Source organism: Theropithecus gelada, chromosome 15 (assembly GCF_003255815.1).
Source record: "Theropithecus gelada isolate Dixy chromosome 15, Tgel_1.0, whole genome shotgun sequence".
NCBI classification, from domain to species: Eukaryota; Metazoa; Chordata; class Mammalia; order Primates; family Cercopithecidae; genus Theropithecus; species Theropithecus gelada.
In genome coordinates this window covers 6271030-6295172 of record NC_037683.1, presented here as the reverse complement: position 1 = coordinate 6295172, position 24143 = coordinate 6271030, and the positions used below count along the sequence as shown (strand labels likewise).

At 50.8% G+C, this 24143-nt stretch overlaps 1 protein-coding gene across 2 annotated transcripts in view; it reads left to right on the top strand.

The window, feature by feature from the left end:
* The window catches only part of CFAP77 (cilia and flagella associated protein 77), a 172575-nt gene that overhangs the window by 85096 nt on the left and 63336 nt on the right, over window positions 1-24143 (top strand). The window contains exons 2-3 of one of the 2 annotated variants that reach the window (XM_025359271.1): window positions 12786-12885; window positions 13452-13680. In XM_025359271.1, the coding sequence (XP_025215056.1) occupies window positions 12786-12885; window positions 13452-13680 (329 nt within the window). Of the gene's footprint in view, window positions 1-12778; window positions 12886-13451; window positions 13681-24143 lie in introns of both variants that reach the window. The other variant, XM_025359270.1, reaches the window with a different exon arrangement.

Genomic DNA, 24143 nt, shown 5'->3' with positions numbered 1-24143 from the left:
GGGAACTTCAGATTTTGCTCAGAAGGAGAAGTTTCTAGAAGTTCCTTCCCCAGGATGGTGAGCTGCCTCCTGCGAGTGACTTGGCTCTGTTCATAATCTCAGATGATACCTAGCCAGTTTTTATTGCTCTTTAAAAAAAATATATCCCATCGCGGTATTCGTTCCTTGCCACCTCTCACGTTCGCCTTTTGTCAAAACGCTGCGCATTTCCCCCTCATTCCCCTAAACCTGCTGTTGAGTTACCGGCCCCCAGAGGCCGTGGACTCGGAGCGGATGCATCCCCGCACCTCGCTGCTCGCTGCCTTCTCCGGGTGTAATCAAACATCAAGCTAAGTAGCAAATAAATCTCTCGATCTCATAAGCTGCACAGCGAGATCATGTAAATGCAAATGAAGGACCTGATTTCAAGCTGTCGAGGGGGAGGGGAAGGAATGCTGGGGCCCTGTCACCGTGACCGCCTCACGCGGCAAGGGCCATACATCAGCCGGCAGAACAGAGCAGGCAGCGGGAAGGGAGGCCGGGCTGCCCCGGGGAGCGGGGACCAGGCAGGCGGCAGAGCGCAGGCAGCCCCGGGCCGTGGGAACCAGACAGGGCTGGACTGGGTGGCGGGGCAGGCATGAGGACGCCTGGAGGGGCTCCCCACGGTCCGCGGCTCCCTTTGGACCCGAGCTGGGAGCTGCCATGGCAGTCTTAACAATAAGACAGCAGTAACAGAAACCATCCTTTACTAAGCAATCTCCTGGGCCAGGTGCCATGAAACACTCTACATACAAACCTCGGGAGGTTTTGCAGGTGAGGAAAGAGAAGACCAGACAAGGCGAGGGACTTGCCCAAGATCATACGGGAAGTGGCAGAGCTGGGAGTCCAACTCAGCTCTGCGTGAATTAGTATGTCAGCTACCAACGTCTCTTCCGTGACCCCCCCGGCCCCAGCCACCAGCTGTCATCTTAGCCCCCGTTATAAACCCCAGCAGAATTGCAATGACACAGAAGAGACTTTTTCATAGATAAAATAGAAACATATGACTTAACTCTGTTGTGTGCCTTTTTAAATTATAAAAGTAAAACCTCACTACCAAAAAAAGGGCCCACATCTGTAAGCACACGTCCTCACACACCACAGTTACGGGGCTGGGTTTCCTTCCAGTATTTTTTTCAATGCATTTTTTTTTTAACGTGGTTGTAACAGTAGTCTATGTAGAATTTCGAATCCAGCTGTGTTTTTTTTTTTTCACTTGACATTATTTATACGCCTTTGATCACACACGGATGTGGTCTTCTCATGCGTGGCTTTTTCGTATCATTATGCAATGTTCAACTGACGCTCACACAATGCACAGGGTTCAAAGCATCGGGCTTCTAAGAGGATGCCTGAGCCCTTTGATGCATAATGCACCTTATTTTACATGATTGTTTATCTGAGGTTCTCATTATGGAAATAAATAAATATCCTCTATGCTAATAATGATCACAATTTGCATTTATATTGTGCTTTTCATTCGAGGATCTTAAGTTGTTTTACAATAATGAACTACCCCTCCATAAGCACAATGGTAGGCGTGTGCATATGTATGCATGGGTCTAGCTATGTACAGATATTTATTTAATAACTACCAGGCAATGGGATTTCACATAACTGCGCTTTCACAGAACGCAGGAGAGCGAGTGGAGGCTTTTCAACTGTCGAGCAAACATTCATTTAGTTTAGACGCAGGGCTAGAGGGTTAATGAGCTACACTATGTGTGGTTGCCAGGAAGTGGCGAGTGATTGATTCCTTTGAGGGGCTTGCTCGTGATGGAATGAGCGTCTTTGGTGGGTCTGGAACTCAAGCATCGAACTCCCTGACAGAAAACCTGCCACTTTGGAAGTGACCACTGGCCCGTTTGTCTGGACTAAGATCCGACTCAAGGCTGTCTCAGCAAGAAAGCCAGCTGGCTTCCCTCCTTTTCGCCTCTTCGTTTCTCATTTCTTACGTCTGGATTTTGGTTTTTTTTTTTTTTTTTTTTTTTTTTTTTTTGAGATGGAGTCTCGCTCTGTCGCCCGGGCTGGAGTGTAGTGGCCGGATCTCAGCTCACTGCAAGCTCCGCCTCCCGGGTTTACGCCATTCTCCTGCCTCAGCCTCCCGAGTAGCTGGGACTACAGGCGCCCGCCACCTCGCCCGGCTAGTTTTTTGTATTTTTTTTAGTAGAGACAGGGTTTCACCGTATTAGCCAGGATGGTCTCGATCTCCTGACCTCGTGATCTGCCCGTCTCGGCCTCCCAAAGTGCTGGGATTACAGGCTTGAGCCACCGCGCCCGGCCTCTTATATCTGGATTTTTAAGATATCTCGTGCAAAATCCACAAGGTCTTTTAAGAGGCGCACCTGTTTTGCAATAAGAAATGAGGGCTAGTTAAGGGGAAAAAAAAAGTAGATTGGGTGGGAAATGATTATACTTGAGTTGCAAGGCTGGGTCACGTGTTTTGAAGAAGTCGTACCATGCAAATGGGCTTTGGTGAAGCTCCAGGTCTAGAGACCTTCGTTCCCGGGTCCCAGGTAGCTTCGGATCAAAGCCTGTGGGAAACGCTACCTGCACCTGCCTCTAGCTAACCCCAGTAGTTCTCACAGCGACGCGCTGCTCCGAGGGGGCTTCCGGGCGCCAGGGCTGCCTGCCCAGCTTGGTTCCCAGCGTGGGTTTCCAGGGCCTGGTCCTTCATGATGGGGAGTGGAGGGAGCTGATATTGCAGGAGGAGCCTGGAGAATCCCAGGACCCCCTGGGACGGGGAGAGAGATGGTTTTAATTAGAGCTGAGAGATGGGAAATAAGGCAGAGCGGAATGACATCTTAATGAGGTTTAATGAAGCTGTCTGCTGATGGGGACAGCTGTCACCCAGAGCTGTATTCCAGCCAAGCCACTTTGTGATGGAGGAAACTCGGAAAAAGGCGGTTTGAAGGCAGCTGAGGAGGGAGAGGTGGTCAGAGTCGGAGCTGGGATTTTTCTCCATTTGCCTCTTAATTCCAACACCTCATTGACAAGGGATTCCAGCTAGTGGACCATATTACAATAGCCTCCAACCTTTCAAAATTCCCTGTTGTGCAAAACTAAGGTGTGCCTCTTCAAAGACCTTGTGGATTTTGCACAAGATGTTTTAAAAATTCAGACGTCAGAAATGAGAAGCGCAAGGATTTTGAGGGCTGAAAGGGGTCTCTTCCCTTTCTGAACCTTGGCTCCTTGCTTGTCCAGTGGGGATACCACGGCCTCCCTTATAGAGTTGTTGTGAGAATTGGGGGGTGGCTGGGAGTTAAGCACAGAGGTGTGATGTCCAGGAGAGGTAAGTTTAACCCCAGCTCTTCTATTGACTATCTGGGTGGTGTTGGACAAGCGTGAACCTCTTTAAGCTTCAGTTTTCCCATCTGTAAAATGGGAAAACCTACTAGACGGTGAAGTTGGCAGAGTTCAGGGAGAAGCAAAAGCACACTTGCGACATGCTCAGCACATAGGAAGCGCTCAATAAGGAGGGCACAGGACATCCCATGTGCCCTGCATGGAGGAGGTGCACAATAAATCTCGATTCTCTTCCTTTTTTCTTTCTTCACTGTGTGGTGGGTTCTAAGGGATCCCTGTGCAGGGAGGGTGATCTCAGCCTCCACACGACCCAATAGCCAGGCCACACCCGCTGCCCCCAGGACCTTTGCACATTCCAGTTTGGGACCTGTCTGGGAGACCCCTTTTGTCTCTGCACATGGCCACCTCTCATCGTGGCCTGGGCTGGTGGGGTGGGCTGATGGGGTCCCGGGTGGCTGATCAGAGCTGAGATTTGGGACTTAGTCTCGTCAGTTTCATGGATGTCAGAGTGAGGTTACCAAGCGTCCTAGTGTGTTTGTGCTGCTGTAACAAAATACCTGAGATGGGGCAATATAGAAAGAATAGAAATTTATTTCCCACCGTTCTAGGGGCTGGGAGTTCAAGATCAATGTGCTGGTGGTTTCTGTGTCTGGTGAGAGCCTAGTCTTTGCTTCCAAGATGATGCCTTGTTGCAGTATCCCCCGGGGTGGGGACGAACGTTGTATCCTCACGTGGCAGATGGACAGAAGGGGATCGAAGGGGCGAACTCCCTCCACCAAGGCCTCTTATAAGGGCACCTATTCCCCCATGAATGCAGAGCCCTCATGACTCAACCACCCCCTAAAGGCCACACCCCTGGACACTGTCTCATTTGGATTAAGTTTCAGCGTAAGTTTGGAGGTGATAACAACATTCAGACCATAGCACCGTGGAAAAGCCGGTGACCATCAAGCCTCAGGTGCCCCTGTGTTTTGATGGCAGCTGAACTCAGACGTCTGTCACAACCTGCTTGCCCGTGTCTGAAAGTTCAGGGTCAGGAGCTCCTCTGAGTGCCTCTCTCTGTAGGTTCTTAGCAGGCTTCACACAGCCCCGCTGAGATGCCCAGAGACCACCCCTCTGACAGGCAGCTTTTCTCTGTAAGCTTCTAGAAGGCCCCACTGAACAAGCTGGGGAAGGAGGCCAAGGGTCAGCGCTAGGCCCTCCCACCTCTGGCTCCATGCCGCTCCCTGCACTAACTCCCCTTGGCTCTGTTGCCCGCCCTGTCTACCTCTGGAAACTTTTTTAGGTCCGTTCTTCCCAAAATGCCAATTCAAGATCTGTATGTGTCTTTCCTTTCCTGGCTACCCTTCGCCCAACCCAGTCAAGACATCTGGCTGGGTCCCAGTCACTTTAGTCCTGAACAGCAGCTCCTCCGTCATTTTGTTCAACATTGTTATAAAGTTGATGAGAAAAGAAATCAATGTCCACTGGAGCCACTGTCTGCGTGGCATCTACATGTTCTTCCTATGTCTGCGTGGGTTTTTCTCCAGGCACTCTGGTTTCCTTCCACATCCCAGAGGTGTGCGCATTAGTGAACCGGCGCATCTAATGGTCCCAGTATGAGTGGGCATGGGTGTGTGTGGGTGCGCCCTGCGATGGGATGGCACCCTGTCCAGGGTCAGTGCCTGCCAGGTGTCCTGAGCTGCTGGGACAGGTTCCCACCACTCGCAACTCTGAACCGAAATAAGTGGATCGGAAACACGAATGAATGAAGGAGTACAAAGTATTAAAAACAAAAATCTGTGGCTGGGCATGGTGGCTCACTCCTGTAATCCCAGCATTTTGGGAGGCCAAGGCGGGCAGATCACTTGAGGTCAGGAGTCCCAAACCAGCCTGACCAACATGGAGAAACCCTGTCTCTACCAAAAATACAAAATTAGCTGGGTGTGGTGGTGCACGCCTGTATTCCCAGCTACTCAGGAGGCTGAGGCAAGAGAATCACTTGAACCCGGGAGGCGGAGGTTGCAGTGAGCCAAGATTGTGCCATTGCACTCCAGCCTGGGCAACAAGAGCGAAACTCCGTCTCAAAATCTGTAAAGTTCTGTATATGATCATCATACATATGCATGACTGTGGACAAAGCGTAGCAAGCCCTTCGGATTGATGTTGTTTGTTTTTTACCTGCACAGTCGTAGGAGGGGCTCTTGGCAATTTTGACTTTGCAAACATTTATTCCTTGATTTAACCCATTACCACTCTGACTGCTGTCACTCATGGATTCCCCCCAAACTGGGTAAATAATGATCTTATTTGTTTTTATTGATCTTTCTTGAATGTATGGGTAGCTCACACTTATATCAATATTCAATATTAGAAGTATTTTGGTGGTTATTGAGTTTGGTGATGTTTTTGTGACCAGATTGTGCCATAGGAACTTAATTCTTATTATCTATTAGCCTACGTTAAAATTGGGTTTCTTATACGTTGTTTTGCTTAAAGTTGCAATTTCCAAAAACATATTGATGATGTTGAGTGAGGACTTACTGTTAAGTTTTCTGAAGGGATAGCTCTTCCCATGAACCTCAGTCTATATATTGAACAGTGGACTTTTGCCAGGCACGGTGGCTCACTCCCATAATCTCAGCACTGTGGGAGGCCAAGGCAGGAGGATTGCTTGAGGCCAGGAGTTCGAGACCTACCTGGGCAACATAGTGAGACCCCATCTCTACAAATAATTTAAACATTAGCCGGGAGTGGTGATGTGGGCCTGTAGTTCTAGATACTCTGGAGGCTGAGGTGGGAGGATCACTTGAGCCTGGAATGTCGAGGCTGTAGCAAGCTGTGATTGTGCCCCTGTACTCCAGCCTAGGCCGTGGAGCAAGACCCAGTCTCAAAAAAGAACCCCCCACAAAACAAAAAAACAAAACGATAACAACAAAAACAGCAGACTTTACCTGGGGTTCTCCTGTGTGTAAGGCACTGTGCTGTGCACCATTGTGTGGGGCAGAGAAGGCCAGGAAGTCAAGACTTACCTGTTCCATATGAGCCAAACCCCACCTGTAGAGATGAGGTCTGTGCACGTGAAAAGACAATCAAGCCCAGGCCATCTATGCTAAATGCCGGCTCATGAAGTAGGGGGCAGCAAAGACTGTGGAGTCAGATGTGGGCTCAGACCCGCCTTGGCCACTCAGCTGTACGGCTTTGAGCAATCAGGGCGCTCCAGCTGTCCATGCCTTCTTTTCCATACCTGTGAAATTGACATGGTGGTTATACCATGTTGCAGGATTGTTTTATGAATTGGCAGTAACAGGGGAGCCGGGCACACAGATGCCAGGATTATAGATGTTTGATGAGCCCATGGCCAGGTGGGTGTCCAGTTAGCCTGTCTTGTGGGGCAGATAAGCTGGTAATGTGTGGATGTGCTGCTTGTCTAGGGCATTTGCACGCGAACGAAGGGACTCTGAGGCACACTGTACTTGCACCTAAAGGGCTAGATTGTGGACAGTGGGATCTCAGGCCATGGAGGTATCTGGGGCCAGGAATAGAGGGGAGGGTTGCCGAGGACTCCCACGGCTCCAGCCTGGGCGGACACAGCCATGCTCATTTGATTGTGCTTTGCTTTATTGCGCTTTGCATGCAGGAGTCCTCACAAAGCCCCGTTGGTGGCCTCCAGCTGCGCCCAAGTGAGGCCCAGGGACCCCTGGGGTTTCCTACCCATGACCCTCTCTGACACTGCGGTGTAGTGTAGCCTGCCCAAGAGGGAAGGAAGTCCAGGCGCCAGGGCGGAAGACTGAGAGGTTGATAGGGCTTCTCTGAGTGTCCAAATCTGCTTCTCGGCTGAGTTCCTGGGAAGTTCCGCTTCATCCTTCCAGGCGATGCTACGGTCTGGAAAGTCCTGGGAGATGAGAAAAACACTGCTATGGGCATTTCTGGAGGATGAGACCAGAGAATCCCTTTGGGAAAACAAAAAGTCATTGTGTTGTTGTTGCTGTGGTTTATCTGGTGCCTGTGTTCATGCAGTTCTCATGTGAAGCTGGGTTTCCGGTGTGGACAGAGAGCACATTGCTCCATCAGCAGGGGGTTGGGGGAAAGGGCTGGCAGACACAGTCATGGATGAATGGCTCCTGGGGGAGGGCAGCAGGCGGCGGGTACAGTGTGAAGGGCACACATCAGGTCAACAACATCATGACCCCTAAAGCCCCCGGTGCTATCTTCAGTCACTGACCCAACCCAGGGGTCCTGCACTCCTGACTTCTAAACCCAGAGATGAGTTCTGCTGATGTCTGGCTGCATCTGCGTGGAGCAGCGCACCTCTGTGTGTCTGGCTTCCTTCACGCCACACTTTGTGTGAGGACCACATATGTGGTGGCCCACAGTAATGTTCTTTCATTTTCAGAGTTTATTTCTTTTCTTCTCCTTCCTTCCTTCCCTCCTTTCTTTTTCTTTCTTCTTTTTCCCTTCCTTCCTTCCTTCTTTCCTTCCTTCCTTCTTTCCTTTCCTTTCTCCTTTCCTTTTCCTTCCTTCCTTCCTTTCTCCCTCCTTCCCTCCCTCCCTCCCTCACTCCCTCTCTCCTTCCTTCCTTCTTTCCTTCCTTCCTTCCTTCCTTCCTTCCTTCCTTCCTTCCTTCCTTCCTTCCTTCCTTCCTTCCTTCCTCCCTCCCTCCCTCCCTCCCTCCCTCCCTTTCTCTCTCTCTCTCTCTCTTTCTTTCTTTCTTCCTTTTTTTTGACAGGCTTTCGCTCTGTCACCCAGGCTGGAGTACAGTGGTTCAGTCACGGCTCACTGCAGCCTCCACCTCCTGGGTTCAAGTGGTTCTCCCACCTCAGCCTCCTGAGTAGCTGGAACCACAGGCACACACCACCACACCCGGCTAATTTTAACATTTTTTGTAGAGATAGGGTTTTGTCATATTGCCCAGGTTGGTCTCAAACTCCTGGACTCAAATTATCTGCTTGTCTTGGCTTCCCAAAGGGCTGGGATTACAGGCGTGAGCCACCGCACCCAGCTCATTCCGAGTTTCTTAATCTCTGTGGGCATTGTTGGCATCAAGGGACAGACAGCTCCTTGATGTAGTGGGGTTGTCTGGTGCATTGCAGGATGCCTGGCAGCATTCCTGGCCTTCACCCACTAGATGGAGGATAGTGCCCCCTCCCAAGCCATGATGACCAAAAATGTGTCCAGACATGGCCAGATGTCCTCAAGGGCACGTTATCACCCTGATTGAGGACCACTACTGTAGGATATTCTGTGTTATGAATATGTCATGAATTTTTTATCCACCTATCATGGCCACTTGGGTTGTTTCTAGCAGTTGACTATCATGAATTGAGCTGCTATGTGCATTCGTAGACATGTTCTTGGGTGGATGTCCACATTCACTTCTGCTGGATGACCAGGATGGAATTGTTGGGTTATGGGGCAGGCATATATTTAGCTTTAAGAGATACTGCCAAACAGCTTTCCACAGTGGTTGTAGCAGTTTGCACTTTCACCAAGTGCATGGGTATTCCAGTTGCCCCACATCTTTACCAATAACACTGAATTTTTTTCTTTGCATTTCCCAGAGGTTGACATTTCGACATATGGGTCTTGGCCATTGGGACATCCTCTTAAAGAAGTTCCTATTCAAGTATTTTGCTCATTTTTTCCTATAGGATTATCTGCCTTTTTCTTATTGATTTGTAGTAACTCTTTATATATGATGGATAAGACTCCTTTGTTAGATATGTATATTGCAGATGTCTTCTCTCACTCTTTAAACTCACAGACTTTTAGAACCAGGGGCACTCTGTGTTTCCCACATCAAATACCCTGGTGCACATGACTGCCATTGCTTAACTGTACTTTTTGCAAGACAGTGAATTTCATAAGAGCAGGGCTGTGTGTCTGATCTGTTCACCCTAGAACTCCCAGCACAGAGGGCTTAGCGCTGAGTGGGTACAAAATAAATATATGTGGAATGAAAGTATGAGCAAACCTCCCATTGGGATTTTTTTTTCTTTGTAGTTTAAAGCTTCCACGTTTCAGCAGTTATTGATTCCCAGGCAACCACAGTAAAAAGCAGAGATTGAGGCACGTGCCTGCTCCCTTGCCCCCCGCCTGAGGGTGGCAGCCAGCTCCTGAGTCTGTCTGTCATTCCCCTGCCAGTTGGAACTCTGCCCACCTGCACCTGCCCTGAGGGAGGTGGGGTCTCTCCCAGAGAAGTCACATTTTAATTAACTTCCCCGGCAGTCACTGGAGAAGCCGGATCATTTTCATAAACAAATGAGAGTCCAGAGCTTTGTCTGCAACTCAGAGAGCATAGTATGGAAGGAATTCAAAACAAGCCACCCTGCAGAGTCCCCATGCACCCACCTGAAACTCAGAGCTCCATCACTCCTGAGGGACACTGGGGTCTGGGATTTGAGATGGAAAAGAAGAGGGAGAAAATGATCAACTGTTGTGTAGACAAGAGCCAATGGTCTCAAAGTAGGCTGGATGAACTGCACGTCTGTGTACCCCTAAAATTCAAAACCTAACTTTGGATGAGATGGCATTAGCAGGGGGGTCTGTTAGGAGACGATTAGGTCATGAAAGCAGAGCCGTCATGATGGAATTTGTGCCCTTAAGTGAAGAGGAAGAAAGCTAACTCTCTCTTTCTGCTCTCTGCCACGTGAAGATATAACAAGAAGGCGGCCATCTGCAAACCAAGAAGAGAGCCCTCACCAAGACATTGGGTCTGTTGGCTTCTAGCTCTTGGACTTCCCAGCCTCCAGGACTTTGATAAATAAATGTCTATTGTTGAAGCCACCCAGTCAATGATAATTTGCTATGGCAGCCTAAGCTGACGAAGACATAGTGTTTTACCCACTCATTTATTCAACCCCTATTTATTAGCATCTATTCTACACTGAGGCTTGGGAAAAGAAGAGTGAGAATAAAGATTCACGGGGTATACAAAAAATCTCCGTACCTTTTGCTCACTTCTGTTGTGAACCTAAAACTGCTGTAAAATATAAAGTCTGTTTTTTAAAAATAACCTTAAAAAATAAAGATTGGATCCCTTTCCTTGTGGGGCTCACAGGCTCATGAGGGAAGACAGACATTAAACTGATCATTATGCAATGAATGACTTAAGTAAGTACTTTGTAATTTTATTTGAGATGTAATTCACATTCCCTACAATTCACCCATTTAAAATGGAGAATTCAATGGCTTTTAATATATTCACAGAGTTGTGACACCATCACCGCAATCGATTTTAAAACATTTTCATCACTCCCCAAAGAACGACCCTTAGCCATCACAGCTACAATCATTCCATCCCTTCCCGCGACCTGTCACCGGCCCTGGCAACCACGATTTTCTCTGGATTTGCCTGTTTCTGTCTCTGGATTTGCCTGTTCTGGACATTTCATGTAGATGGAATCATGCAGGACGCGGCAGTGCTCCGTGTCTGGCTTCTCAGCATGATGTTGTCAACTCCATCCACACTACCACGGGTACTACCCTGTCATTTTGTAAGTGCCGTGAAGGTAGGCTGAGGCCGCTGTGGTGCCACCATATAATAAGGAGGCTTGTCTAGGACTGATGCCAATCTGGGAAGGCTTCCCAGAGGAAGTGTCTTTTAATATCAGGCATTTATTGTGCACCTGCTGTGTGTCAACAGGAAAAAGAAGGTAATAGGAGCCACGGCTCTGGCTGGATAGGAGTGTGTAATCCAGGCAGGGGGGTCTGCATGTGCATTCATGGAAACTGAGAAGGTGGTAAGTTCTAAGCCCCCAATGAACAGAATAGATAGTCAGAGTCACTGGCATTCAGACGAGGGTGAGCCATGGTGAACCCAGGGATCCCAAGAGCTTCTGGCAGAGACAGGGCTTGAAGAATAAGGACCAGTAAGGGTGGGCCTTGAGGAAAGAGCAATGGAGGTGGCTGGGATGCCTGCAGTCCTTCAGACAAGGGGGGAGTGGATTCGTCTGTCTCAACAGGGGGGCCATAGGGGAGTCTGGGAGGCAAAGCCACAGGGCTGGGTGGGGTTGGAGGGTGCAGGACCTGGACTGCCAGCGGAGGGAGGGGTTTATTCCAGAGGCAGCGACGAGCCACGCTGGGTGGTCCTTGACCATCTCTCTACCTCTCAGCACCCAACCTGTGGGAGCTGGAGAGATAGGGATATAGACGAGATGGCAGGAGACAGCGAGGCCAGAGCCCACCAGACCCTCTGGACAGTCTTTGGTGTGGCCAGAGTGGAGAGATCCCAGGAAATGTAACACCCTGTGACTTTGAGTCCACAGCCTGTGGCCTGTGGCCTGTGGGCAGTGGGAGGAGCAGCTGAGCCCACCCTTCTCAGTAATGGCCCCGGGGCCTGCTGGCACCAGGGAGCCCCAAGAAGCTGGGGCTGTGGGCATTTCTTTGGCTTGTGGATCTGAGCATGAGCTGGGGGCAGCCAGCCTGGGTTCCAGTCCCAGCTGTGCTACTTCCTACTGCTTGACCTGAGGCAACCTGTCGGATCTGTCTGTGCCTCAGCTTCCCCCTGAGAAACGGGAATGGTAATGAGACCTGCCTCACTGGGTGGCTCTGCAGACGGCATGAGGGAAGGCCAAGGAACCCCAAACATCATGCCTGGGATGCAGTCAGAACCCATTGATGCAGCAGGTGCGATGGGGTTTGCAGCACTGTGCAGGACAGGGCCTCTGACCTCGAGAAGCTGCTGTGCTAAAGGGAGACCGTGTGGCAGGATGATCAAGAGCGCCAGCCAGGAGGATGGGCACGCCTCCATGCAATGCCCTGCCCAGCCCTTGGGGGCCGGGGATATCGACCCTGCCTCTCTAGGCCTCAGTTTCTATAGCTATAAATGGGTGGTGGGTGGGGGGCGTCTAATGTGGTTGATGACAGGGCAATTTCATTTGTACAAACCACCTCTGAGAGGCCAAGGAGTTCCCTAGAGTCACAGGGAGTAAGGACAGCTGGCCAGGTGCAGATGGGTGGCAGTGGCCCTGTCACTGTGTCTTCCGCAGGTGAGCATTCGAGGAAGTGACTTCCTCAGTGATGATGGTTTGAGTGGTCCCTGGTGTGAGGAAGGTGGGAATGAAGGTAGGGAAGAGGTCTCCTTCCCTCGACGGGGCCTCCAGATGAGGCCTCCCGAACTGGGTCTTTCATTTCCGGCTTGAGCCAGCCAGGTCTAGGCTCCACCCCAAACACAGCTGCCCAGCTCGGGGACTATGCCTCCCCACTCCGACAATACAGATGTGCCGAGAGCCCTCCCATCTCCGATGTCTTCATTTGCCTTCAGCACAGACACGCGGACCCGCTTCTGCCGTGTGACCCTGTGCCAGCCGCAGCCTGCGCTCCTCCCAGGGAGGGCTCTGCCATCCACTCCTGTGCCGCCCTGAAGGTTGCAGCAGGGCCTGGGGCAACGCAGGCATCTGGTGCCTCCCTGCCGCCGGATTACAATACGGTTGGTCTGAGACTCCACTCCTCACCTCTGCTCTCTGTCCTTCCCCCCACAGGCTGAACTCGGCAAGCCCCGGGAAAGAAGCTACAGTCTGCCCGGCATTAATTTTAATTACGGACTCTACATCCGAGGGCTTGATGGAGGAGTCCCTGAAGGTGAGCGAGCAGCTTTGGAGCATGAGGGCAGAGGAGTGGGCGGGAGGCTCACCCCTCTTCACAGAGCCCTTGACCTAGCTCGCTGCTAGGCAGCTGGTTGGGTGCCGGAGAAAGACCCAGGGACCCGGCCAGCCTGGGCAACTGAGTGGTAAAACCCAGGAAGTGGCCCAGACGGGGAGGGCCAAGCAGGGCCCTGGTGTGCGGTGTCAGGGAACTAGCATGGGCACCTGCCCCCTGGCAGGGACTGTGGGCACCGTGCTGCTCAGGTTACAAGTACAGAATGAGCCTGGGACCAACCCTCTGCCTGCCCAGAGGAAGTCAAAGGCCAGTCCATCCCAGTTCCAGGGAAGATGCTTGACTTCGGTACGCTCTGGGATCTCTGGGAGCCCCGATCCCACCCTTTTGGGCCATCATGCTTTCTGGGGGCCAGGCAGGGTTGTCACCCAGCAGGCTCAGGTAAATGGGAAGGCCGAGGACGCGCGTGCCCCTATTTCTTCTTGATCAGCTGCCTCAGGGTGCTTACTCCCAGGCTGACCACTGCCCCGTGGGTCTCTCCCTGCCATCAGCCATCGGACGCTGGAACGTGTTTAAGCAGCAGCCCACCTGCCCCCACGAGCTGACCCGGAATTACATCGCAATGAACTGTGGGGCGGTGAAAGCCGGCCTGGTGACTGCCCAGGAGAACTTGCTGTACCGTCAGCTCAACGACATCCGCATCAGTGACCAGGACGACCGGCGCCTGAAGAAGGAGCCGCCCCCTCTCCCTCCAAACATGACATTTGGGATCCGGGCACGGTGAGGTGGCTGGCAGCCAGGGCTTCATCCCTTAAGGGGTGGGGGTACCAGCTGAATCAGGGACAAGGTCGGAGGCTGACAGGGACGTGGAGCATCCTGCCAGCCCCACTCTCCTCTCTCCAATGACTGTCTCTTGTGTGACTTCTGTAGCCACACCCTGAATCCTGCTGAGCTGGGTCCTGGCCTTACAGCGGGTACCCTGTAGGGCTGTGCACAGGTCACCCACTTTCCCTTGATCAACAAACAGGGATTGAGACCTGTCCCTGGGCCAGGCCCAGTGACTCATCTCTGTAATCGTAGCACTTTGGGAGGCCCATGTGGGAGGTTTGCTTGAGTCCAGGAATTCGAGACCAGGCTGGGCAACGTGGCAAAACCCCATCTCTACAAAAAAATTTTAAAAATTTAAAAAATGGGCATTGTGGCATGTGCTTATAGTATCAGTTACCTGAGGGCTGAGGTGGGAGGATTGCTTGAGCCCAGGAGGTCGGGGCTGCAGTGACCCGTGATTGCACCACTGCACTCCAGCCTGGGCAAAAGAGTGAGACCCTGTTTCAAAAAAAAAAAAAAAAAAAAAAAGGCCTGTCTCTGTCTTCATGGGGCAAGAGAGGGGAGAGCCTGCCAAGTTACCCAAGCACAGCACCAGCCTAAGGAAGCCACGAGAGAGGCTCTGGAGCCTGGGCTCAAACCTGGACTCTGGCCATGACTGGCGGTGGGATCCTTGCCCCAGCTTCCGCATCTGTAGAATGGAAATAAGAGCAGCACCTGTTTCGCCGTATGCTGAGGTTTCAGTGATGTAACGCATACAAAAACCTGAGCACAGGGCCTGGCCTACAGAAGGCGCTCAATAAATGTTAGCTAGTGTTCATGTTAAGATATGATGTAATGTGAGTTGTAGATCCAAGAGCTATGAAATTTTTAAAATTTTTTGTTGAGGCAGTAAAAGGCACAAATCACGGCGTTTTCAGTTTAATGCAATTTTACAAATGAACACACTCAAGTAACTACCACTAAGATAAAGATATAGAATAAATCTGGCACCCCAGAAAGCTCCGGCACACCCCTGAGAAGCAGCAGTTCTATTCTATTCTTCCATCCCCTGAGAAATGACTGTCCGGTGGCCCCACTGTCACCACAGGTTAGATGACCGGCATGCACAGTCCCAGTGGGTCCACATCCTCACCATTGTCAACAAGGGCACGACTGGCTTGGCGCTTAGATCAGCTCCCTAGTGCTAATGAGGGCCCACAGGCCACACACAAGTAAATGGAGGGAGATGGGGGGACACCAGCAGAAGAGCCACGCATCCCATCCAGTCAACGCCGCGTCTTCTTCTGACTGTCCTATAGAAACCAGCCAACTGCTCACTCTTCTAACAGAATTGGCCCTTCCCAAGCCACCTTCCACGTTACTCCAGAGTTATCTTGCGAACACACAGATGAAATGAGCCAGATGTGACCCATGCCCCAACCCTGGCACACAGGACATTCTATAAAAGCAGAACGTAGTTGCGTTTAATCAAAACTCACTCATGGCTCACGAGATTGGAAAGTGCAGGGACGACTTCAGGCATGGCAGGATCTAGACAGTCAGGCAACGTCATCAGCAACAGGTCTCTCTGTTTCTTGGCGGTGCTTCCTGATTTTGGCTCCATTCTCTGAGAAGCTTCTTCCTCACCTGCAAATGGCCAGCAGCAGTTCTATTCTGGTTTTCTCTTAACAGCCCAGTGCAAAGGGCATTGGTGTGACCTTGAGTTCAAGACTCTTTGGGCCAGCTTGGGGTTACATGACTATCTTTTTTTTTTTTTTTTCCAGACCGTATCTCTGTCTGTCCGCCAGGCTGGAGTGCAGTGGCACAGTCTCGGCTCACTGCAACCTCTGTCTCCCTCCCAGGTTCCAGTGATTCTGCTGCCTCAGCCTCCCGAGTAGTTGGGACTACAGGTGCGCACCACCACGCCTGGCTAATTTTTGTATTTATAGTAGAGACAGGGTTTCACCATGTTGGCCAGGCTGGTCTTGAACTCCTGGCCTCAGGTGATCCACCCGCCTTGGCCTCCCAAAGTGCTGGGATGACGGGTGTGACCCACAGTGCCCGGTTACATGACTATCTTCTACTCAACTGCTGTGGCCAGGGCTGAGATGCCAGGCCTGGGTCATGTGTCTGCCTCTGAGTCAATGGCTGAGGCCGGGGGAATCTGAAGCCTGACTGGCCTGGTCTGCCAGGGGAATCGGAAGCTTGGCTGGCCTGGTCTGATGATGCACCATTTCCTGGAGTCAGGGGTGAAATCAGTCCCTGCAATCCACATGGGCTGATGGTGGAAAAGACGTACAGACCAGGGTTCTGTTCCAGGAGGGGAATGGATGCCAGGCAGGCAGCAGGACTGCCCAGCCCTTTCCACATCACGGCACAAGCTGGTCATTAGTACAAAAATGACCAATATTTGTGCATTGCACTGAACAAATAAATAGAAGCGGCTGCTCCCAGACAGCGGTGGGCTTCTTGCTATCTGGAGCCCTGTTCAGTGGCCTGTGACTGACAGAGTCAATGTCTTAGCACATCTGTGTGGCAGCATCCAGGCCGGGCCTCATTCAAGGCCACTGACATTCCATCCCTAGCCTGTCTTTCCAGTCTCCCCTCTTGCCTCTCCTGGACTAGGTGCCTTCCTCTGACTGTACCATCATATATATATATATATATATATGGGTGGTAGTTCCTTCTTTATTTTTTCTAATTTTTTATTGTGGTAAAACATACATAAGATTTATCATCTGAACCATTTTTAAGTATACAATTCAGTGGGAGTGATTACATTCACGTTGTTGTGTGACCATCACCACCATCCATCTCAAGAACTTTTTCATCCTTCCAAACCGAAACTCTTTCCCCATTAAACACCACCCCCCAGCCCCCGGCACCCACCATTCTACTTTCTGTTCCTATGAATTTGACTACTCTAGAGATCTCATATGAATGGAATCATGCAATGTGTGGCTTTTTGTGTCTGGCTTATTTCGTTTATCGTAATATCCCCACGGTTCGTCCATGTTATAGCGTGCCTCCGAATCTCATTCCTTTTCAAGGCTGTCATGTTCCCTGTGCGTATGGACTGCGTTTGGTTGACTCATTCATCCACTGATGGATGTTTAAGTTGTCTCTACCTTTTGGCTATTGTGAATAATGCTGTTGTGGACGTGGATGTACCCGTGTCTGTTCCAGTCTTGCTTTCAGTTCTTTTGGGTGTAGATCCTGTAGTGGGATTGTGGGATCAGGTGGTAATTGCGTTTTAAGTTTCTGGGGACCCGCCACGCCGCTGTTCACAGCATGTGCTGTGTATGCCCTTGTATGCTTTTCCCAGCATCCTACTCGTGGGAAAGAACCCTGAGGGGAATGAGTCAGTGGGAAAACCTACGCATTCTTCAAAGTTCAGCTCAGCATCGCCTCTTTGGTAAGTTTTCCCACCTCTCATGGCCTCAGGCATGTCTGTCCCCAGAAATGCATTTCTATGCACCAGCCCTGAAACCAGGAAGGTGACACTAGAGACACATTGGAAAGTCACTTCGGGGCTGGATTAATGAACTCCTGTACATCATCCTCCCTGTACCTTTGAAATCGTCCCCCAGGTGGGTCCCCCAAGGCATCTCCTGTGACTTTTGCTGCTGACCCGACTTCTCTTCTCAGCTCTCAACACATGTGCCCTCCCTTGCCCTGTTCTTACAGGCTGCCTGGGGCAGAGAGGAGCCCCTGTTCCTGGTCCGTGCTGTGTACTAGATTACTAGATCAGTCCATGCTGGTGACCAAGTGTCTCAAACACAGCATGGTGGCAGGAGAGGGGCCCTGGGCCGGGAGTTGGCCTGGGATGCTAGTTCCAGCTTTGTCACCAACTCTCCACGTCACATTCCCCGCAGGGCTTCTGTTTCCCCATCTGTAGACAGGGGGCTGCACTAGTAACACACATACTCATCACAGCACTCTGTGATTCTCAGGCTATGTTGTGCCTCCTCAGCTTGGCTCTAAACCTTCATGCCAAATTATTTTCATGGTCATAAAAACCCTGTACCAGAGGTGGGCAGGATTCCTGTCCAACTGAGGCAGGCAGAGGTTAATTGACCTCCCCAAGTTCACACAACCTCTTATGGCAGGGCTTGGCCTGGATTCTCAACCTTTAGTATGTTTATATTTAAAAATAGAGCCGCATGCAGTGGCTTACGCTTGTCATCCTAGCACTTTGGGAGGCTGAGGCCGGTGGATCATCTGAGGTCAGGAGTTCGAGACCAGCCTGGCGAATATGGTGAAACCTTGTCTCTACTAAAAATACAAAAAAGAGTCTGGCATGGGGGCATCCATCTGTAATCCCAGTTACACAGGAAGCTGAGGCACGAGAATTGCTTGAACCTGGGAGGTGGAGGTTGCAGCGAACCAAGATCACACCACTGCACTACAGCCTGGGTGACAGAGTGAGACTCCATCTCAAAAAAAAAAAAAGAAAAAGAAAAATAGAAAAGATTGGAACACAAAGGACACTGGTGATCACCTGGTTCAAAGCCCTTATTTAAAACAGGAGAAAATAGAAGGAAGTTCAGAGAGATGAAGAGAGCTTCCCAAAGTTGCACAGCAATTTGTCAACTGAGCCAGGTCTGGAGTCCCGTTGTCAGGCTCCCCATCCAGTGCTCCTCACTCTGTGTCCTACTTCCTTGGAACCGACGTGTAGCCGGAACACCCACAGCTTCTCATCCCGGGGCCGGGGCTTTCCACGGCATTACTGAAGTCAGCTGGGCTCAGAAAGGACAAGCACGATCATCCAGCTCTCAATACAGAATCTGAAATTGCTATAAAACCGAGTGGCCACAATTCTAGGGAAAGGACGTGATGAAGTGCTGGCTATATCTTCTGTGATGGTAAATGGGCTTTGCATATGCAAATTGAATGGATTTTAAAATGGTATTTAATGACAATTTTCGTAGCAGACATTAACATTAATTGCACAAAAATGAAAATGCTGCATTAGGTTGCTGTTAGCAGCAAATATCGTGGCCATAAAGCTTTATCTTTATCAACAGCAGCCCTTTCTGATGTGACGGGCAGCTCCGCAAATTGCAGGCAAAAGGGCTTTTATAGAGCAGAAATATCCCCCAAAGCAGGCCCAAATCAGCATCAATTTCGCTTTATTTCTTCGTAAATGGAGGTTAAATGGCTGCTGGAAAAGCTTTTACTGAGATGCCCAACTTGCGTGGAAAGCCTCCACCTTGCAGCATAAATGCAGAGGAACGGTGACAAAATCATCGCCCCGCTCCCTAATGGGGCTATTACTTTAAAGTTATGGGGCCAAGGCCCATTTTCTAATGATCACCTTTTACAAGCCTCAACTGTATTTATTTCTTTACTTTAAAAGCATGTTAAAACACCAAATCCGATTACACCCGACAGAGGAGAGGTTAGGGCAAGTTTGGTCCCATAAATAAATAAAACAAAACAAAAACAAAATGAGCGTTATTTACTCACAATTACAGATGTGTTAAAAAAAATAAAGTCCCACCTCAGACTGAATCCACTAAAGCTCCCTCTAAGCTAGGATGCTAATGAGCAGAGGGGTGGTGCCTGCCACCCTGCGAGCTACGATTCTGACCACAGCCAGCCCCCCAGCCCCCACCCACGTCTAGATTTGCAATGGGCAAATGAATTGTGGTGAGGGGTGCACCCCCTCTTCTCCACACGTCTCTGAATCTATGCATTCAGCCTTAATACCAGATGGGATGCAATGCCAAATTTCGATTATTCAATTACTTCCTTCCCAGTTATCCTATTTGGTTCCCAACCCACACGGATTTGTTGCGGGTTGTCACTAAATCGGAAGGGTGCATTTCAATCCGAAAGCCTCTGTGACTCGCAGGAAGTGGAGACCTGAGGGGTTACCTGGAAAATAGGGGTCGTGTAGGCATGGGGGCAGACTGGGGGCTGTGGCCCGATCAACCCACAGAGGAGTTTGGCTGGTGCAGTGATTAAAGAAAAAAAAAAGGTTGAGTTGCCACATTTTTAAAAACGTAGGGAGATTTCATATAAATACCTGGATTTTCTACTTCCCTTGAAAAAACAGAAGCCTGGGCAAGTGGAACTGCGCTCTGCCTGGCCCTAGGGGCTGGGGCTGAGGGGCAGTGTCCCTTTGGACAGAATCCATGGACCGTTTATCCCAGTCCTCACCCAGACTGGCTTCTCTCATTTTTGTTACCTGCCTAGTCCAGGTAGGCACTGAGTGTGGAACCACTGGTGTAGACGGATGGTCTCGATCCCTCAGCTAACTGCGGCTTCTTTTTGTCCTCTGATGACAGTATGAGCCACCGGTAACAAAAGCTGCTCTGCATCGATCTTAAACATGGAGGCATTTTGCACACATAATTGTTAACCCTTACGTCCTTCCTATGAGACAGGTATCATTCTGCACACTTCACAGGCCAGGAAAGGGAGGGCAAGGGCCGTCCCCGAGGCATTACAGTGCAGAGCCTGGATTTCTACCCAGTCTGGCGGCTGGCTTTGAAGGCCACACCTCTAGGATCAGGCAGCCGGAAAGAGCCCCGGTATTCTCTCACTGCTGTTTCACTGTCAAATCCCAGAATTCAAGTCGGGGAAGAATTTTAAATTCTCTTTACCAGCGTGTAGGGCCCTCACACAGATCTCCAAGCACGCTGCGACCCGAGGTCCAGAAATGGATATGTCTGGAGGCCAGAAATGTAACTACTAAAGACACGCTTAATTATTGATGCATTTTAATAAGTGTTTGCAAATGTTCACATGCCCTCGGCACATCTTAATTGTTCCTGCTCCTAATTGGCCCAGCACTGTCGATTATGATGAGTCAGGGATGGCGGGGAGGGGAGGAGCAGGGAGGGCCTGGCAGCAGCTGGTGCTCCTGGTGGACTCTGGGCACCCTGGGCTCTGCCAGTGCTCTGCTTGGGAGCCTGTGCCACACTCAAGACACAGATGCTAGCAGGAACATCCATCACTCTGTCAATCAGCAAACAGCCCCTTGCGCATCAGTGTCTGACATGGGCCAGATGGAAGGTGGGAAGACCCCACTTTGCACTAACAATGGCAACTATGTGTTATTATTACTACCACAGGTCAGACACCGTGCCGAGGTCCTCAGGAGCAGCCTCGTTAACTAACTCTGAATAGCTCAGTGAGTACGAAGTTAGCTTAAGTGAGTACAAGGTTGCAATGCTTCTATCCCCATTTTACAGAAGAGACAGAGGGTCTGAGAGGTGAAGTCATTTGGCTGCTCTGCAGTGCGAGGAGGGTTAGTGTAGCCTAAATGCCTATGACAGGGACCAAGGGTCTGATCTGCCTCCCTGACAAACACAGGGGTGGAGGTGACACGGGCAGAGACTCTGCTTATCTTTTTCCAGCACTAGAAGGGGGATGAGACAGGATTCTGTGTAAGGCCATCCTGTCTGGATTTTTCTTAAAGCTTTAGAACTTAATCTGAACAGATCCAAAGAGCCCGCTGAGCTTCCCCTTTCTGGGTCACTTCCTTCCCTTTCACATTCAGCGGCAACCACTTCCTGATAAACTCAAACTTCTTGTCAGGGCATCCAGAACCTTCGCCACGCTCGATGCGCCAGGCCTGCTTTTCTCACCCCAGGATCTCTGGTGCTGACCACAGTACCTTTGCGGAGGAGGCCCTCGTGGAGTTGCTGAATGACTGCATGAACAAATGGCCACATTGGGGTCCAAATATAAAGCCAGTTGCCACGTGCAACCTCAGTAGCATCCTCAGATCAGCACTAATTAGCCTGGTCTACACCCCCAGTCCTGGTGCTGAAAGCCTTCGGACCATAGAAACGTAAGAAACATCAGATAAGTGGGAAACGCTGCTGGCCCAGCCTTCTGTCTGCAGCCGCTGCTGGTCCTGCTATCAGATGCATCATCAGCCTGACGCTGACAAATGTGAAGGATGCAGGAAATTTTACAGGCTGTTAAAAAAATGTTTGCTGCCTGACAGGTTTTTTGAATCTCTCTGCCAAGCTGATTTATTTTACAAATTTACAACGGGCCCATCAATCACTCTGGGTTATTTTGTTTCTCCTGGATCCGATGGCCAAAAAAATCCAAGCCACCCACCCAAACTCCTATAAAATAATAATAAGCCCCTTCCCCAGCAGCCATCCCAGAGATCCGAGGCAGTTTCTGAAGAGCGAGACCGCGGCGGCGTTTATTGGTGTCCTGAAACCCGGCTGAATGAAACCTGGTCTGACCACAAGGGGGCGCATGTGGATCTCGCAAAGACTCCTGGGCCTCGGAGAGGGCCAGAAACGTACATTGCCCCGCAGCAAAGCCAAGTTTTTCCTGTCCCCCGCATAATCTGCTCCGTGGCACTGACTGCGACTGTCGTGAATACTCCTCTGCTGTATGTTAGGTCCCAGAGCGCAGGGAGAATGTCGGTTTCATCCATCATTGCATCGTCAGCATCCAACACAATGTCTAGCACATAGTGAGCACTCAAATATGGTCTGGAGCCCTTTAAGACTTTGAGACAGTTGTCGGAAGCAAAGAGACAGTCCATCTGAGACCTAGAGAGGGGACGGTATAGCCAGATATGACACTTAATAGTCTCCACTGTGATCCCCGCTCCCCACCCCCATTGATGTTATGAGTCTGCAGTGCCCTGAGGCTGCCTCAAAGAATGAATGTGTTCCTCGGCCATGTTAATAGAGGTAGCAAGTTCAGAACAAAGGAGGTGACCTCCTTGCTCTTTTCTGCAGCTCAGGCCATACTTGTAGTATCAATCTCAAGAATGGAGGACATCATACATTCAAGGGAAGGTTCATAAACAGGAAATGGTCTAGAAGGGAGCCATCAGGATGATAGGTGGGAGCGGGGAAGGTGTGCACTGTGTACAAAGAACAGGAGAAGAGATGAGGTCCTCCTAGCTGGATGTGAAAAGATGCGGCAGAGACACAGCAGCTGTCCATAACCCTCTGAAGCCCTGGGATTAGGACAATGGAGGGGTTTTGCCCCCAGAGGCTTCAGAGAACAAAATGAGGACCAGAGTGTGAGTTGGAAGGTGGCAGTCTTCATAGCTGACACTTTCTGGGCCCCCACTGAGTGACTGCTGCGTGCAACACTGAGCCCTGTACCTCATCTCATTAAATACAACTCTACCAAGTAGAGACTATCAGCCCTATTCTACAGATGGGGAAACTGAGGCTCAGAGACAGTCACTTGCCCAAAGTCTCCTGGCTAGTTGGAGGCAGCACCAGGATTTGAGCCATGTCTCCTTCCAGGGCGGCTGTTCATATCCACAGGCCGCATGCTTCCAGGAGGCAGAGCAAGGCCCTGGGCGAGGAAGCCATTTCTCATCCTGAGCTCCGTCCACCATGGTGCCAGTGGCCTGGTGCGGAGGCGAGTCCTCAGCAGCGAGATGGTGGCTACAAACAGCAGTTACAGCAATCAACGGCCAACGCTGATGAGCACCTACTGGGGCCTGGCTTTCCACAGAGCAATTGGATGAATCCTCGTTGCAGCCCTGTGTGGTGGGCGCCCATCACCTCTATTTATCCATGAGAAAAGGAAGGCATGGTGAGGTTCTGTCCCTCAGCAAGAGGTTGCAGGTGGTGAGTGGAGGTGTGGGGGCTCCGTCCAGGCGGCTTACACCAGGACCCTGGCCCTTAGCGGCCTGAACAGGTTCTTTTGGGAGGTGGACGCATTGGCTGGCTGCCCAGCCCAGGCTACCTCTGCCGGGGCTTTGGGAGCCCCCTGAACTGAGTCTGACAGGGGTCCCCTCCTCCTCAAGGCCTGCCTGCTTCTATGGGCCTGGATCTCCAAGTTTTGTTAAAAGGGGCCCAGGCTGAGGGCCAGGTTTGCTTGGTGGCTCACACCTGTAATCCCAGCACTTTGGGAGGTCAAGGCAAGTGGATCACTTGAGATCAGGAGTTCGAGACCAGCCTGGGCAGCATGATGAAACCTCATCTATACTAAAAATACAAAAATTAGCCAGACATGGTGGTGGGTGCCTGTAATCCCAGCTACAGGGAGGCTGAGGCACGAGAATCACTTGAACCCGGGAGGTGGAGGTTGCAGTGAGTCAAGATTGCACCACTACACACCAGCCTGGGCAACAGAGCAACACTTTGTCTCAAAAAAAAAAAAAAAAAAAGGTGGGGGATGGGCAGGGAGCCATAACTGGGAGAGGTAGCAGCCTGGGGCCCCAGCCTGGCTGCTCCCGATCCACCCTTTCTCCCTCCGCAAACTCCGGCTGCTCCTTCCTCCTTCATGGGGGCTTTGTCGCCAGAGCCAGGACACAGACATTTTTCATGCTTTGCCTTGTTTCCCTTTCGGCTCTCCTGTGGCCCGGACAGAGATTTATTCGCGGCCTGACACTCGTGGCATCCCAAGCAGTGAGGGCTCAGGGAGGCGCTGATGGGCCCATAATGGATGGGGCCGCCACTCCCCCGGGGCCTGGCCAGGCCCGAACC